The sequence below is a fragment of the Vipera ursinii genome (genome assembly GCF_947247035.1).
Source record: "Vipera ursinii genome assembly, chromosome: 5".
Lineage (NCBI taxonomy): Eukaryota > Metazoa > Chordata > Lepidosauria > Squamata > Viperidae > Vipera > Vipera ursinii.
This window is the reverse complement of record NC_139518.1, coordinates 57,349,669-57,365,597: the sequence shown is the minus strand read 5'-3', so window position 1 is coordinate 57,365,597 and position 15,929 is coordinate 57,349,669. Positions and strand designations below refer to the sequence as shown.

Genomic DNA, 15,929 nt, shown 5'->3' with positions numbered 1-15,929 from the left:
ATCCAGCAGAGCAGAGCAGAGAAAATCAATGAGGCAACTCAGTGAGAGGAGGAGAAGGCAGTGAGAAGCCACACCTTGGGACTGATAATAAAAGGGGAAGGTGTGGGCGGGGCTGGTTGCTGAGGGAAACCGTTTGGAGACATTCTAAGAGAGTCCTGGTCTGTTCTTGCTACTTCTGTTTAACTCTTGTTTGATATTTTGATTCATTTATTGAAGGAAATATTCTGTTGCTTTTTTGTTTGAACTGTAAATAAATTTGGGTGGGGTTTTTCCAGCCTATTGACTGTAAAAAGGAAAAAGGGGTTGTCCCTGACACACAAACAGGGCCGGTTGTAGGCTGGAACAGAACATATATTACTTTGCTATGTCTCTGTGTGTTTGTGCTTATTCTCCAGTTGCTAATTAGGATGCATGCATATATCTTGCCTCTTGTGTTCTGTGATAATCTAATCAGGGTGATGTGTATGTGTTGCCACTGTATGTTTGTAAGTATGTGTACTTCTGCTTTTACATCTGTGTATTGGTTATATGTATGTGATTGGGAAGCATGAAATAGGCTTCATATCCTTCACTTTGAATTGTGTGACCAAGAGAGAGGGGCTTAGAATGGAGTGGTCATCAACATCCTAAGTGACATCCTGTACTGCCTCTTTGGATCCATTGGGGGAATTTTCTCCTAAAGTCTGCAGGCCTCATCTGACCAGTTTCAAAGTCAATCTTTCTTTTGTTCCTTTGGTTCCATTCTGTTCTGTCTTTAGGGACCTGCTTTGCTGATTGACAGACAGACGGACAGACAGAATGTAAAGAGAGAATCCGGGGTCCCTTTACATACTTTTTTCCCAACATTCCATTGGGTTGGAAATATTTCTTTTTTTTAAAAAAAAGATACTATAGAAACAATTTGCATGTTCACAAAAATTTAGGGATGCTTCCATTTTATAGATAGCCCTTGCTTAACTAAGCAGTGCGGTCATAAAGCACAATGTCACATGACCACATCACTTAGCAACAGCAATCCTTACAGTCTCCATTGCTGCCATTAAGTGAGGATCATAAGACCTTAAGGAAGGACCTCCTTGCAGCTTCATGCCAGCTTTGAACAAGCAAAGTCAGTGGGGAAGCTGACAGGAAGTCGCAAGTCTGGGGGAGGCAAGCAAGCTGGCACTGGGCAAGTGCCTACTGTGATTTGAAGGCAACCAGCAAGGAGTGGCTGCATGTGCTATACAGAGTGTAGACTCATCTGGATAAAAAGCGGTGGGAGTAGGAGTAGGAACTTACAGAAGACAGTTGTAATCTTTCCTGCCAGTTTCCCCATTGACATTGCTCATGCGAAGGTGATTGGTGATCACATGACAACAGGATGCTGCAACCATTGTAATTGTGGGCTTGTTGCCCAGATCATGTGGACTTGTCCAGATCATGATCAGTCACTGCTGGGGTGCTGGGATGGCTGAAACTCTGAGGACTGCTCATAAGTACCGCTTCTTCAGGGTTGTTGCAATTTTGGAAGATTGCTACATGAGTGGTCATTGACCATTAACATTAACATTAACCTGTATATTATTTTTTTTTCCAAAGGCATTTTAAATATCCATTATCTTTTTAAAATACTTCTTTCCCAGTGCTAATTGCAATCTATATGAAAATACTGATGATATAAGTCATTCTCCTGCAGATAACCTGTAGTTTGAAGGTCCTTTCTTTAGGACTGATACAACTTTTATAATTAAAGGGATGACACTGGTTGGAGAAGAGGAGCAGCTGAGGAAACCTCTAGCTGGAGAGATTCAGTTCGTCGTGATGAATGGGACAGAGGTGGTCGTGACTCTAGAGATGACCGTGTTGGTCGTGATCTTCGAGATCGCCGTGGTGAAGAGAGAGAAAGGAGAGGACCTCCACCCAGAACAGATCGGGAAGAAGGTAGAGTACTTCTACACAATTCTATTATTGTTACATAAACCCTACCAGAAAAATAGGGAATGCATTTCCATTACAAAAAATGCAGGTGGTGCATATTTATTTTTATATATTTAATAAATGTATATGGACAACCATCTCATATGCATTTCTCATATGCATCCATCTCTAGGAGGTTAATGGTTAAAAACAAGTTTAAAAACAACAGAAATAACATAAAACAGTATAGCAGCTGATTTAACACTACCAACACCAAGAAATGGGCTCACCTATCCTAACAGAGCCCCGGGCTTGATGACAGAGCCAAATTTTCCATGCCTTGCAAAAGTCCAGCAGGGTTAGGATAAGTCTAACCTCTGGGATAATGATGTTCCAGAGAGCAGGTGTCATTACAGTAAAGACTTTCTTCCAAGGCCCTTCCAGGTGGTGCTGTCTTATAGATGGGACCCAGAACATGCTTCTCCTGCTGGATCTCATAGTACTCATAGACACCACTGGGGAGAGATGGTCCCAGAGGTAGCCCAGCCCCAAGCCATGAAGTGCTTTAAAGCAGAGGTCACCAACCTTTTTGGTTTGGCAGCCCGGAAAGGGAGGCAGCTGTTAACGCTTACGCGCGTGTACACAAATCAGCCGCGTGCACATACGTACACAAAAACAAGCCAAGCACAAGCACAAACGGGGCCGTGCAAGTGCTGTAAATGGGGTGGTGCTAACAGCAGGATGTTCGGGGTGGTACTGGCACCAGCGGGGCACTTGGGGTGGTGCTAGTGCCGGTAGGACGCTCGGGCGGGGCAGTTCTAGCACTGGTGGTATGCTCTGAGTGGCGCTAGTGCAAGTGGGATGCTTAGGCGATGCTAGCATCAGAGGGATGCTCGGGGCGGTGCTAGCGCAAGTGTGGGGGGTGAGTGCATGCACAAGTGCATGCAGCAACTACCCTTTCACGTGGCCCGGTGGCCAAGAAGCCATGGCCTGGTAGTAGGCTGTGGCCCACAGGTTGGGGGCCCCTGCTTTAAAGGTAACTATGAGCAACTTGAATTACATCTCGAAGCAAAGTGGTAACCAGTGTAGGTCGTGGAGCTCAGTGACTGGTACCGGTAACTGCACACCACCACATTTTGCATCAGCTTAAGTTTCCAAACACCTTTTTGAGAGCAGCCCTATTTGGACATACTGCAGTAATCCAAGTAGGGGATGACCATGGCATGAGGGACTGTGAACAGAACATACTGATGATGCCTCATCTTGAGCCAATAAATGACCTCAACAGTGACTTCACGTAAATGTTAAAACAGGAAAGGGAACATCACCAAACCTTGTGGCACTCCACATAAGGGCCTTGGCCTGAACATCTCCTTCTCTATCAACACCAACTGGAACTGATCCTGGAAGAAGGAGGAAAATCCGACCCCTCCCCCCCAAGGCTATTCCAGTGGTATGATCAATGATACCAAAAGGATTGATGCATGATCCCCATCCCATCCTCAACAGAGATCATCCTGAAGTGCAATCAGTCCTGTCTTGACTCCATACCTTGGCCTGAATCCTGACTGAAAGGAGTCCAGATGATTCTCTCCTTTCAGACTTCTTTGGAGCTGCTGCATAATCACCATCTTCTCTAGAAAGGAAAGATTGGAAACTGGATGAAAAATGTTGGATATAGTTATAGTTTCTCAAGAAGGGAATGAATTATTACATTGAGCTATGGATTGAATCTGCAGCTCGGTTCTTGGCTGCAGAGGCCTCTGACTGCGAAATGCAGGCCTGTGCTCCATTCTCTGCAGAATGAAGCTGCTCCTTCAGCTGCAGAAGAAGTGGGTTGGCTGGGCAGGGCTGTCGCCGTGAGGTGAGTGGAAAAGAAACACACACCCCCTCCCCAAATAAAACCTGGTGCCTCTTGGAGGCCAAAAAAAAAAGAGACTGGGTCTTATTTTGGGGGAAACAGTATCAGAAATACTTAAATGTGAGTTTATGCACAGAATCTTTATGGTGAATTGAACCATGAGATCTAAATTACCATTCTGTACTCAACAGTGCCGTGATTGTTTTCTTCCAAGTTTGTAATTCTATAAGTTTTTGTAATACATATAACCATAATTTTGAATTTGCAATGTATTCTGAAACGTTGGTAGTACAGTGTTCATAGTCTTAAATTGTAGAATGTATTAATTCAGTGCAATTATTTCTTATTCCTTAATTTTGTTCTGTGGTTATGCTTCATTACTTTTTCATCTTGTAATAGAAACATGTTGGTAAATTTCCTCCAAGACATTTTTCATGCTGATCAGATTAAACTCATTCTTCTGGATTTTGATTCATTAAGATAGCCCAGTGAATGAAGTACAGCTAAATACTGTTTTTTTTATTTTTCAGTGAGCTCTTGGAGACGTGGCGATGATAGAAAAGAAGAACGTGAAGAACGTGAAACGATTCGAAGACCACCTGCTGCTGCTTCTACTCCTGCTCCTGCTGTTTCCAAAGAACGAGAAAAAGATGGTGAGAAAGAGAAAGGTTGGAGAACAGATAAAGACCGAGAATCCCTTCGTCGCACTAAAAATGAAACTGATGAAGAAGGTTGGACCACTGTACGACGCTAAGTTCAAAACCCAAACAGGCTTTAATTGGTGTTTTGCATTGATTTGATAACAGATTACAATATTGGTGCTTTAAGAGTCTGGATTTGAATTCTTTAACAAAGTTTTCTAGAAATACGAAAGCATGAAACTCTTAACTTGTATGCAAACTGATCATGCACAGAACTTACAACTAATGGTTGGAAATTAAATACCGGTTATCTAAAATGTCAATTGTATGTCACAGATCACTTGGTGGTAAGAATAAATAAATGAATTCTTTGAGTGGCATGTACATCTCAGTCAAAAACAAATCTGTTTTTTATGTTAAATAACCTTATACCTTAAAATGGATATGGCCTGCAAAGCATATGTTTAAAACAATGTTTCTGGTTCCATAAACAAATGACTTTGTAATGCTGTACAGTCTAAAATTGCTATTTGATGGCAGAGGCTATTGCTGGTAGTATTAATGGATTCAGTATGTTTTAATTTGATTTATATAGAATAAATGTCATGGGTCTTTTAGCTAGACTGGGAATTTTTCTTTTGTTTATTTCGGTAGATTCTACTTGAATGCACAGTCTTATCAAGCCATTTGCAATCTTTACTTTCACAATGAGTGCCACAGTAGTATTGAAACAACAGGCTTTTAAAATTGAAAGTATTTGAGTAATCTTTTTGCTGAGCATTTTTGTTCCTTGCTGTGTATAGACACTCTTTCTGGTATTGGTAATTTCTGCCTTTTGAAACATTTATATAGTGTCATTTCATATACATGATCTGTGGAGCAATCACTCCTCCTTTCCTTCTGAATTTCTTGTCTTCAGGGTAAGTGCTTTACCTTTAAACCAAGTGCTTTGTAGTAAGAGTGGGTTGACTTCAATTTGGGGCTGAAATAGCAATGTTAGTGATGGTTTTTAATTGAAGCCAACACGGAACTTGCTGCTATGTGTTTAACTTCAATGATAAATAAACTTAAAAATCTAACCTGGTATTTTGTTGTGACTTTTTAATTGATGTTTCAGATTTTCATAATCTTTCTGCTAACATATTTGAGGAAATAGCCTGGTGTAGGAACTTACATATATATTCTTTTTCCAGCAGTCTTTTACTCAGTGAATAAGTATTTTTTTAAACAGTTGTCTGTTAGAAGGAAAGTGGAGATAAATTCAAATACAAACAAGAATTCAGTTAAAAATCAGTGGAAATATATTTTTCATATTCTCAATTTCATTTTAATTGAAATAAGCATGGACTTCTTAGTTGTCCTTTGTTTATATCATCAAAGTATTATGTTTTGAGACAGGAATGCAACTTTGCATTGTTAAATACGTTATGCAGTTACGATAGGCATCAAGAAAGGTGTTTTTTTTCTATTTCCAGTGTTTCTCCTGCATTTGTAAAAAAAAAAAGGGTGAAAGACTCAGTAATGATAACTGTTCACTGAAGAATAAACATCAATCATTCAAATTACATAACAGCATTTGTCAGAAAAAAATCAAAGTATCTTAGATCTTGAACATAGATTGTAAACTTAATAAAATAAGATAGATTGCACAGCATCTCTTGTTTTTAGCATTTAGAATGTGCATACATTATACAAAATTCATGCTGTGCTATGCTGTTAAAACAGCTAAGATAGAGAAACTGTAAAATTTCTTAATTGATTTTTTGGAGATCATGTTTTCATTGGAGAAAATGTTACGTTTTGTGTTTCCTGATTTTATTTAGTTTTCATAGAAACTGGAAGATTGTAAGAGGTTCAAAGGAGAAAGATGTATGCTTACTACATTTTACAGTTAAAATCATATCTCCTTCTGATACAGTTCCTGTTATGAGTAGTTTCCTGAGTAAAGCAGTTAAATTTCCCTTTGGGGGAAGCTACCATGACTTGTGCAGAAAAGATTAACCTCAAAATAAGTATGAAAAAAGGATTGCATACAGTTGACTCCATACAGTCTTAGACCATTTTCCATACTTTCAATGTTGCTTGATCTGTGTGGTCATGGGAACTGGCACGTATTCATTAGGGTTGCAGTATCCGGGGTTTTATGATAACCTTTTGTGAACTTCTGACTGGCAAAGTCAATGGGAAAGCCAGATTCCCTTAATCGTGTTACTAACTTAACTGCAGTGACTCACTTAACAACTGTCTTAGGAACAGAAATTTGTGGTCGTAAGTTGTGGAATAACTGTAATGGAGTGAGAACCTTTATATAGAGCCACAAAATGAATTGATTAAGAGTGAAATGTGAAACAACTGAAGTGTTCTGTACTGACAAAAATGTATTTATTCTCCTGTAGTACTTGTTTAGGGACGCGGTGGCTCAGTGGGTTAGGACGCTGAGCTTGTCGATGAGAAGGTCGGCAGTTTGGCGGGTCGAATCCCGAGTGCCACGTAACAGAGTGAGCGCCTGTTACTCATCCCAGCTTCTGCCAACCTAGCAGTTTGAAAGCACGTAAAAAATGCAAGTAGAAAAATAGGGACCACTACAGTGGGAAGGTAACAGCGTTCCGTGCGCCTTTGGCGTCTAGTCATACCGGCCACATGACCACGGAGACGTCCTCGGACAAGCGCTGGCTCTTCGGCTTTGAAACGGAGATGAGCACCGGCCCCTAGAGTTGGAAACGACTAGCACGCATGTGCGGGGGAACCTTTACCTTTACCTTTTAGTACTTGTTTCTTTGAGCTTCCCTACCACGGATAGAAAAATAGCTGCTATAAAGCTTCTGTCTCAATTCACTCTAACAATGAATCCCCCCCCCACTGTTGAAAACATAATTAGGGACATTTCATCCTAGTTTTTAATAACGTTATTGAATATACAGAATGTACATTTGCTACAACAAAATAGCAAAACAGTTATGGCAGGACAAGTTCAAAAGGAAGCCAATCATACATTCTACATGTTATATCCAATTGTAATAGATACCTGGAATAATATTTCTTTGTATCCTGAATAACCTTAAGCAACAAGCATCAAACTTCTTTCTGCTGGGGAAAAGAATTCTAAGAGACTTTTCTTCCAGAAAAATGCCTTTTTTTGTCCCTATGAGTCCTTACTGTTTCTTATTTGTACCTGGATATAAACTTTGTTGATGAATATGAATTTTCCCAAGTGTGTAGAAATTAGATTCGGTAAATATTCATAAGTATATGTCCTTTACTGTTTGGATTATATAAACAATTCTAGTGTGAGGTGTCTTTTTATTCTTGTGTTTTAACTACAAATATTAGATGAAAGCAAAACTTTTTTTCAGAAATAATTTTTGTAAACACATTCTGAAAACAAAATTTTATCTGTCCTGGCAATTTTAGGACTCTTTTTAATAGTTTCTATTACATCCAAATTTATAATAGGATACTAAGAATGTGCTTTTAAATTATCCAGAAAAAATGATGTACACATTAATACATAGTATACATATTGCATTTTCCCGAGACCTATTTAGGAAATGATAAGGGAATATATTTATTCCCCCCCACACTACTTTCATATGTGTTTTATTGTTCATCTGGCAAATTTAACATTTTGAACTGGTTTTAGATTGCTTAAAATAATTAATCTCTTTATTCATCCATAGATTCCTTGTGTTACAAAAATTTAATTTAATTTAATTTTATTGAGATTTTTATACCGCCCTTCTCCCAAAGGGACTCAGGGCGGTTCACAGGGCATAAATATAAACACCAATACAAACATTAAAAAATAATTAAATTAATGCCCAAGTTAAAACCAGAATACTAAAACAAACCAATAAAAAACCCAAGTACCCCCATCAGGCCAGACCCGCTAGTTCAAATAAATGGGTCTTCAACCCGCGACGGAAGGATCGGAGGTCTGATGCCATCCGGAGCTCGACCGGCAGTTGATTCCATAACGCCGGAGCACCCACAGAGAAGGCCCTCCCCCTGGGGGCCACCAGTCGACATTCCTTGACAGGAGGCACCCTGAGGAGGCCCTCTCTGTGGGCGCGCACAGGGCGGAGGGGAGTCGACGCCGGCAGCAGGTGGTCCTCGAGGTATCGCGGACCCATGCCATGTAGGGACTTAAAGATCATAACCAAAACCTTGAACCTTACCCGGAAGACAACTGGCAACCAATGCAGCTCACGGAGCAAAGGTGTAACATGGGAGTACCGGGAAACTCCCAAGACAACTCTCGCGGCCGCATTCTGTACCAGTTGGAGCCTCCGAGCAGTCTTCAAGGGAAGTCCCATGTAGAGAGCGTTACAGTAGTCTAGGCGAGAGGTCACGAGCGCATGAGTGACCGTACACAAATGAGCTTCCATTCCATCTGCTCATAAAGGAACAAAATAACATTGATGTTTCTCTCTAAACTAATTTATCTTATTTTTCAGTATTCCTATTGATTTCACTAAAATTATCAGGTAATTTTGTTTGGAATATAAGATGCTAAATCTCAATTCTGGGATAATATTTCAATTACTAAATTTATGTACCGATGTCAGTAGTTTGTTAAAGGAAGCATTGTCAGTTGCAACTTGATTACAATTGCTTACTTTGCAGATAGAAATATGTGTTTTGTTAGATTGCATAAATTGGATAATCTAAATCTACTTTTCTAACTTTTAATATATTGCAGAAACCTAATAACATGTGCCCTAATAGCTGATTACTGTATAGAAGGCTTACTTTTTTGATTTATTTAAAACCAAATGTTTGAAGCAAATATGAACAATCTTTCTCTGAACAGTCTCCCAGTCTGCTTTGAACAAAACCAAGTATGAAGATTGATTGAAATTTTTGTCAAATTATTTCTTCCTGTATTTGCCTTAAGACAATTTGATTATTTCATTTGTACAGCTCAGGGCTACAGATTCCCAATAATTTCTCTTTTACTAATGCTATAACAACTTTAAGGGAATAATGCCTATTAAACTTATATTGTATTATATAGAATTTATTTTAAGAAGACTTATAGAACCTGACAGTAAGTTCCTAAACAATTTTTCATTTCCAATGTTCTAAATATTTACAAACTTAATTTTATTATTGAAGGGCAAATATTCATAGCAAGCCTGTTACAGGAATACTATTGAGGAGCCTACAGGTGTCTTCATTGACATAGACTGAAAATTCATTCTAAAAAGACTTAAAAATTATATGTGGGGAGGCAAATAAGGCAGCAAAAATTTGAAATGTATTTAAAACAAAGGTTACATCATAGTCCAGTTTCATTTTCCAAGGAAATACACAAAGCCTTCTCCATCCTCGAAGTTTGATTGTGTGCCATCTATAGGCCTCCATGAAAACAAAAACAGTGGAAAACAAGCAGAATAATCCATGTCTGTAAATAATGCAGCTGAACTCAAAGGTGCTCATTCACTTAAAAGATCCCCAGTTTTATAAACATGCAAATGTATTCACACAACTTGCCAAGTCACTATTAAATGAGGCAGATCGCCTGGTTTTACACATGCTAACTCACAAATTATATTTAACCTTAGATTTTTCTGAGAGCCTATCCTCAATCTGCTTTCTTATTTTAAAGAAGCATTATTTCAATAAACTTCCCAGTTGGGTGCTTTCATGTGTGGCTTATAATTCCCAGAATTCTCAACTATCCACACATGTAGAGGGCGCCAAAGTGTAATTTTTTTTAGTTGTTAATTTTCTGTTTTAAAGTCACTGAAGATAATGAGAATTGTAGGATATGTAGTTGGGGAAAGCTTGCCAAATTGTTCTAGCAGTTGCTACGTAGGATAACAGAGCATTTGTCTTCAGGACTGTTTTATCCCGTATGAGTGAACGCTGTACTCTGAAATGGTTAGCATGTGGCTTCCAGAGGTGGACTGAAAATGGCTCTTGTGAAAAGCAGAGCCAACAACTGTGGCTAAGAATGAAGGACTGGCAAGTGGACTGGCTCTTCAAACCTCTCCAAATAAAGGAGAGGTCTAGAGCAGGGGTCTCCAACCCCCAGTCTGTGGCCTGGCAGCGGGCCACAGCATGCCAGAAACCGATCCGTGTAAACAAGTAAAGCCCCATCTGTGGTATGCAGACAGTACATGAAACCACGCCCTCTCCGGTCCGCGAAAAAACCTCTCTACGGGACAGGTCCCTGGTGCCCAAAAGGTTGGGGACCTCTGGTCTAGAGATCATACAAAAGTGCCCTAGACAGTTGGTCCTTCATCATGAGACCACAAGACATTGGTCTCTGGTGGGATTTGAGAACTGGGAGATAAGGGAATAGCCGTCTTGCTCAAATTGTAGTCAGTGCTTTTAAAAGGATACTAAGTTTACATACTTTCATAATCACATTTGGAAATTGCTTATTAACTACTTTTCACCAATTGGAAACCTTTGAAGGTGAAAACTGAAAAAAAGGTGATTTCAACTACTAGCTTATAAATTTAATTTTTCAAAAATGTCCAGATTAAATATTAAATGTTCACATTAACTTTAAATAAGATTCTCGAATTATAAATCATCCCTCCTATGGGAAAATGCTTTTGTTTTGAATTTTTTAAAAAGTAAGATTTTAAAAATTGGACTCTAGAGGTAACTACAAATTTCAATTAAAGAAAAACAAATGACAATATGATGCCAGATTGTCTTAACACTGGAAATATTGAATATTTTCAAAAAACTGAATTAAAAACATCTGCCTCTGGATAGAAGATGTTATGAAAGTGGAACAAGTTTTACCTGACAAGACCGAAACAGTTGAAATGACAGACTAATAATGATATGGAAAAACGTGCTTCAATTGATACACAAAAGAAACTTGCTTAATTAAAGAGACATACAAAGAAACCAAGAGAGTGACCTGGATAATTTTTCTATTTTAGATTTATAAAACATTTGTTGAAGAGTTTCATGAGAAGGGGCAGAGTAAAGAAAATCAAGTTCTATGTCTTGTTATTGTTTGAATGGATGAAAGATTGGCTGCAAAATGAATATAAACTTGGTTAATTTGATCAAGGTTAAATAGTAATTAAACATAACAGGCGGTATGGAGATTATTTTTTGCCATTTAAGAACATAAAAAGTTACTAAAATTGGTTATACTTGTGATTCAGGTTGGGAGTCACTATATATATATTTAATTATTTTTATTCTTTGCATTTTTCCTATTTTTTCTCCTTTGTACCTTTTATTCCTTTCTATTTTTCTTTTTTGCATTTTTACTGTTACCTTTAACAAAATTACTTGAAAAACATGAAATGGTTAGCACAGAAAACGGATGTGCCTTTCTTTGGTACTCTTTAGTCACATTCTCTGTAGTTTACAACTCATAGATTTCAGGTAGCACTTTTTACAAACTTGCTAAAAATAATTTTGGAGTGTAGCAATCACCTAGTGGGTTTTGTGTGTGTGATTATATATGTGTAAAGTAAGCAATATATAATTTGAATAACGAATGCTGTTAGTTTTACAATGCTAGTTTCAATCTTACTAACAGCATGTATCTTGTTAAAAATGGCATGCTACTCATATGTGAAAAATATAATTGGCAGACATTAACTCTATACTTGCTGTGGAAAAAAATATCTTAGATTATATTGAAACTAACACTGGCTTTCACGCTGGAAACCAATATCAAACAGTACTTACCGGTAGTATACTGAGGGGGGAAATAAAAATATAGCGTTTGGAGCAATAAATCATAACCAGCTTTTACTGCTATATGTACCATTTGTGGATTTATATCTATTTCTTAAGTTGAACATACATATTTCTTTTTTGCTATTTAGTTTTAAAGACATTGCATAGGAAGAGACAACTCATTTGCCTTTGTTTTTGAATTATACAGGGATGTTTTTTTTCTCTTCCCTTGTTTTTATAGTATACTTTGAGAGATTTTTGTATCAACTTAATTTGAAGTAAGCTGCCATTCTGATACTACTCTTACATTATAGGATGAAAACTATGTGGCATGCAGTTCATAAAAGCTTTTAATAAAAAATGTTAGAAAAGGCACTACCATCATCTGGCGTTAAAAGGCATAACTTATCAGGCTGATTTACAACTTCAAATTTACAAAACAAATCCACTTTACAACTTCCACGCCAGCTACACAAATATGTAGTCTAATACATATTTTGGGAGGTGAGTGGGTGGGAAAGGATGGCACAGAAGGACAGGCCAAACCAGTCTTGGTTGGGGAAGGAAAAAATGTATTGAGGTGATGGGAGAATATTCAGGGGGAAAAACCAGGTTTTTCTAAAGGGGGTCACAAAGATCATCCAGGTGGTCTCAATTGGACCAGCTGGAGTTAACTAGAATTTGGAGAAAGGAGGCAATGGTGAAATCTCAAAACAGGCAGGTGCTTGAAATGGAGCTTAATAACTGAAGGAAAAAAAGGTTGAGAAACTAAGACTTCTAAGCATAAAGTGCAGCCCATTTTTTTTTAGTAATCAGAATATTGCTTGAAGACAATGAAGACAGCAAAGGAAGCAAATGCCAATTCAACACATTTAATAAATCTTTCCAACCTTGCTTTATAACCATTGCAGGACCAGCCAAACAGCTCCTTAAAAATTATTTGATTCATACACATTACTTGTATTACGCTGCCTCGTTTAAAGGCAGTATTTCCTTTATTCAAAAGTGCTCCCTTTCCAGCCAAGAATATGAAAGAAAGCTACAGCAGCAAACGGAGCATACGCCTAAGAGATATCCTTAGTCCCATTTAAAAATCTGGTAAGTTTCACAATAAACAAATTACAGTCCCTCTAAACGGTATGATATAATTCTTAAAGAGTTAATTCAGAGGCCAGGGTCCCTGGCTACTACATATACAAACTAGAAACTATACTCAATTAATTATTTGATACATAAATCAAGAACATCTCTCTGTACATTCTACGGCTTCATCTTTAAATATATTAAGAAACATTTGATTACAGGGTTTAAAAAAAAACAACAACCCAAAAGGAAATGCCTTGGTTTTTTTTTTTAATATCCCTGTAGAGCAGCGTTTCCCAACCTTAGGAACTTGAAGATGCGTGGACTTCAACTCCCAGAATTCCCCAGCCAGCTATGCTGGCTGGGGAATTCTGGGAGTTGAAGTCCACGCATCTTCAAGTTCCTAAGGTTGGGAAACGCTGCTGTAGAGGGCACACGCGCGCAAGAGAACAGAAAAAAGAATGAATCGTGGTGGATTTTTTTGTTGTTCCTCGATCCAATCAATGTCTTTTCATCCGCAGTCCCGTCTCCACAAACACCGAGGCGGCCAAGGCTCGAGAAGCGCCCCTCCTTAGCGGAGCTTCTTGCCCAGGATGTGCCGGGCGTTTTTAAGCGGTTGTTTGGGGGCGCTCCCGTGCATTTTAGACAAGGGGCAATACTTGATGGTGTGGGCATTGTCCCCACTGGCTCCACAGAGAGGGCACGTGTATCGCCTCAGCACCGGGCACAAGACTCTGCCGTCGGGTCCCTTGAGGATGTGCGTGGTGTAGAGGGCCACGGCTTCCTTATTATTCCGGCAGAAAACACACACTTGCAATTCCGGCTTCAGCAGCCTGGTGGCGCTTTTCGGGGCAGCTTGTAGCCGGCCATCAACCAGCAGGCGGCCGCCCCAAGCGTGAGGCGAGCGATCTCTTTCCAGATGGTCGGGGGAGCAGTTGAAAACCCCCGAGGCCGGGCTGGATCTGCCCGAGAAGGGGCTAAAATCGGCGAAACGCTCCTCCAGCAGCAGGCTTTCGCTAGGATGAAGGTGGCGATGGCCGCACAAGTCAAAATCGTGCAAATCCAGGGAGCTCTCGAAGTAAGGGGCTCCCACTTCGTCCTCCTCGTCGTCCTCCTCCTCCTCCTCTTCTTCCTCCTCCTCCTCCTCCTCCAACTCCTCGCCTTCCTCGGTGGCCGGCACCTGCTGCACGGTCGCCGCCACAACCACGGAAGAGGATCCGCTCCGAAAGCCCTTCTCCTGGCTGACCGCCTTGGTGATCAGAGTGGCCAAGCCCAGGTAATCATTCCAAGAGTTAAAGGCGTTCCCGGAGGCGCCGTGGCTCTTCGCCGCGTACCTGCCGCCTCCTGGCAAAAACTCCACCGGCGGCTGATGGTGGTGATGATGGTGGTGCTTCTCCAGCTTGCTCGGGTGGAAAGCCTCCATCGGAAAGCGGACCCCCCAAAACCGCTGGCGCGTCCCCAAAACAACAACAACAACAACAAGCCCCCCTCGTTTATCGCAGGCGAACGCGGCACAAGCCCGGCTAAGAGTCAGCCAGCCAGCGAACCAGCCGTTCACCAAAACAACCGCGGAAAACTCCTCCTTCTCTTCTGCGAAGCTTTTTAGCGCTGGCAGCTGCTGAAATAGAGGGGAGGGGGGGAGCCGGCGGGACAAGAGGAGGCGCAATCCTGATGCTGCGCTCTAATTGGCCAGCGGCCAAAGCTGTCCCACTTTCGCCGCCTGTTATTGGCTGACGCGCTTTCGTACCCCCTTTTTTTTTTCTCCATCTCTTCCAACGGGGCGTAGACGTTAGTCTTGCCTTCTGCTCGCTGCTTTTAACTCGGAGCAGGTAGGTGACTCGCTGAGGTTGGAGACCGACCAATGGAGGGTCTCTTTTTTTTCCCCGTAGTAAATTACATTGGAAATAACCCCTGGAGTCCGTTTTCGCGGTGGAAGCTCAATTCAGTACTTTTCAGAACTAAGTTTATTTATTTATTTATTTATTTATTTATTTATTTATTTATTTATTTATTTATTTATTTATTTATTTATTTATTTATTTATTTATTTATTTATTTATTTTATTTATTTATTTATTTACTTATTTACTTACTTACTTACTTACTTACTTACTTATTTATTTTGCTGCGCGGGCAGACTCCAGGTGTAGTGAATTAAAACAACCGACGTGACAAACCAAGTTGGCTTCGGTTGTGGGAGCTTACGAAGTCTGCTCTAACGTTTCCAAAAGGAGGGGGAGAACATATTGCCATCTTGGGCATGCACACAAGGTTGCACACGACCAAGATCGCTGTGCAACGCAGAACCCCTGTTTGCTTGTGTGTTGTTGGGCAAACGGGTGGAGATGGAGTCGCTCTGCGTTGTAAAGAAGACCTGCAGGGTTTGAAGGGGATGCTGCCTTTGCACTTGGAAACGCTGTTTGCAGAACTTTCTTATCGCACTGCCATCTTAACCGTATGCCAAGCCACAAGAGCAGTGTTACACTTTTATTGACTTTGTTTTGCCTTCTAGTCGGTCCCGTTCCTTTCCTTACACAGCTATATCATATATTGGAGTTGTGAAAACCAGAAAGGTGCTGGCCATCTGGTCTGGAGAACCGGGTAAACCCAGAATTGATTGAACTGCCTCCATGTATCTTTTCTTCTCTGGCACCACCTCACTGTCTCTGAAGGTACAAGCCAGATGGCCACATCAAAGTGTTTTCCTCCAGTTTGTGAACTGGCAGGACAACAGGGCAGTATAATTACTGATGCCTTGCCCATGGTGCACAAATGGGCAACATACC

The 15,929-nt window shown here is 40.2% G+C and overlaps 2 protein-coding genes across 2 annotated transcripts in view; one reads left to right on the top strand and one right to left on the bottom strand.

Annotated features, from left to right (window-relative positions):
• The window catches only part of EIF3A (eukaryotic translation initiation factor 3 subunit A), a 32,932-nt gene extending 27,455 nt beyond the window's left edge, over nucleotides 1–5,477 (top strand). The window contains exons 21-22 of the mRNA XM_083363468.1: nucleotides 1,733–1,920; nucleotides 4,288–5,477. Of these exons, the coding sequence (XP_083219594.1) occupies nucleotides 1,733–1,920; nucleotides 4,288–4,511 (412 nt within the window). The 3' untranslated portion in view covers nucleotides 4,512–5,477. The remainder of the gene's footprint in view (nucleotides 1–1,732; nucleotides 1,921–4,287) is intronic.
• An 8,097-nt stretch (nucleotides 5,478–13,574) lies between these two features.
• Nucleotides 13,575–14,730, bottom strand: NANOS1 (nanos C2HC-type zinc finger 1). Its single transcript, XM_083364609.1, has one exon. The coding sequence runs from the start codon at nucleotides 14,564–14,566 to the stop codon at nucleotides 13,715–13,717; it is 852 nt and encodes a 283-aa protein (XP_083220735.1). The 5' UTR covers nucleotides 14,567–14,730; the 3' UTR covers nucleotides 13,575–13,714.
• Nucleotides 14,731–15,929: the final 1,199 nt, after the last annotated feature.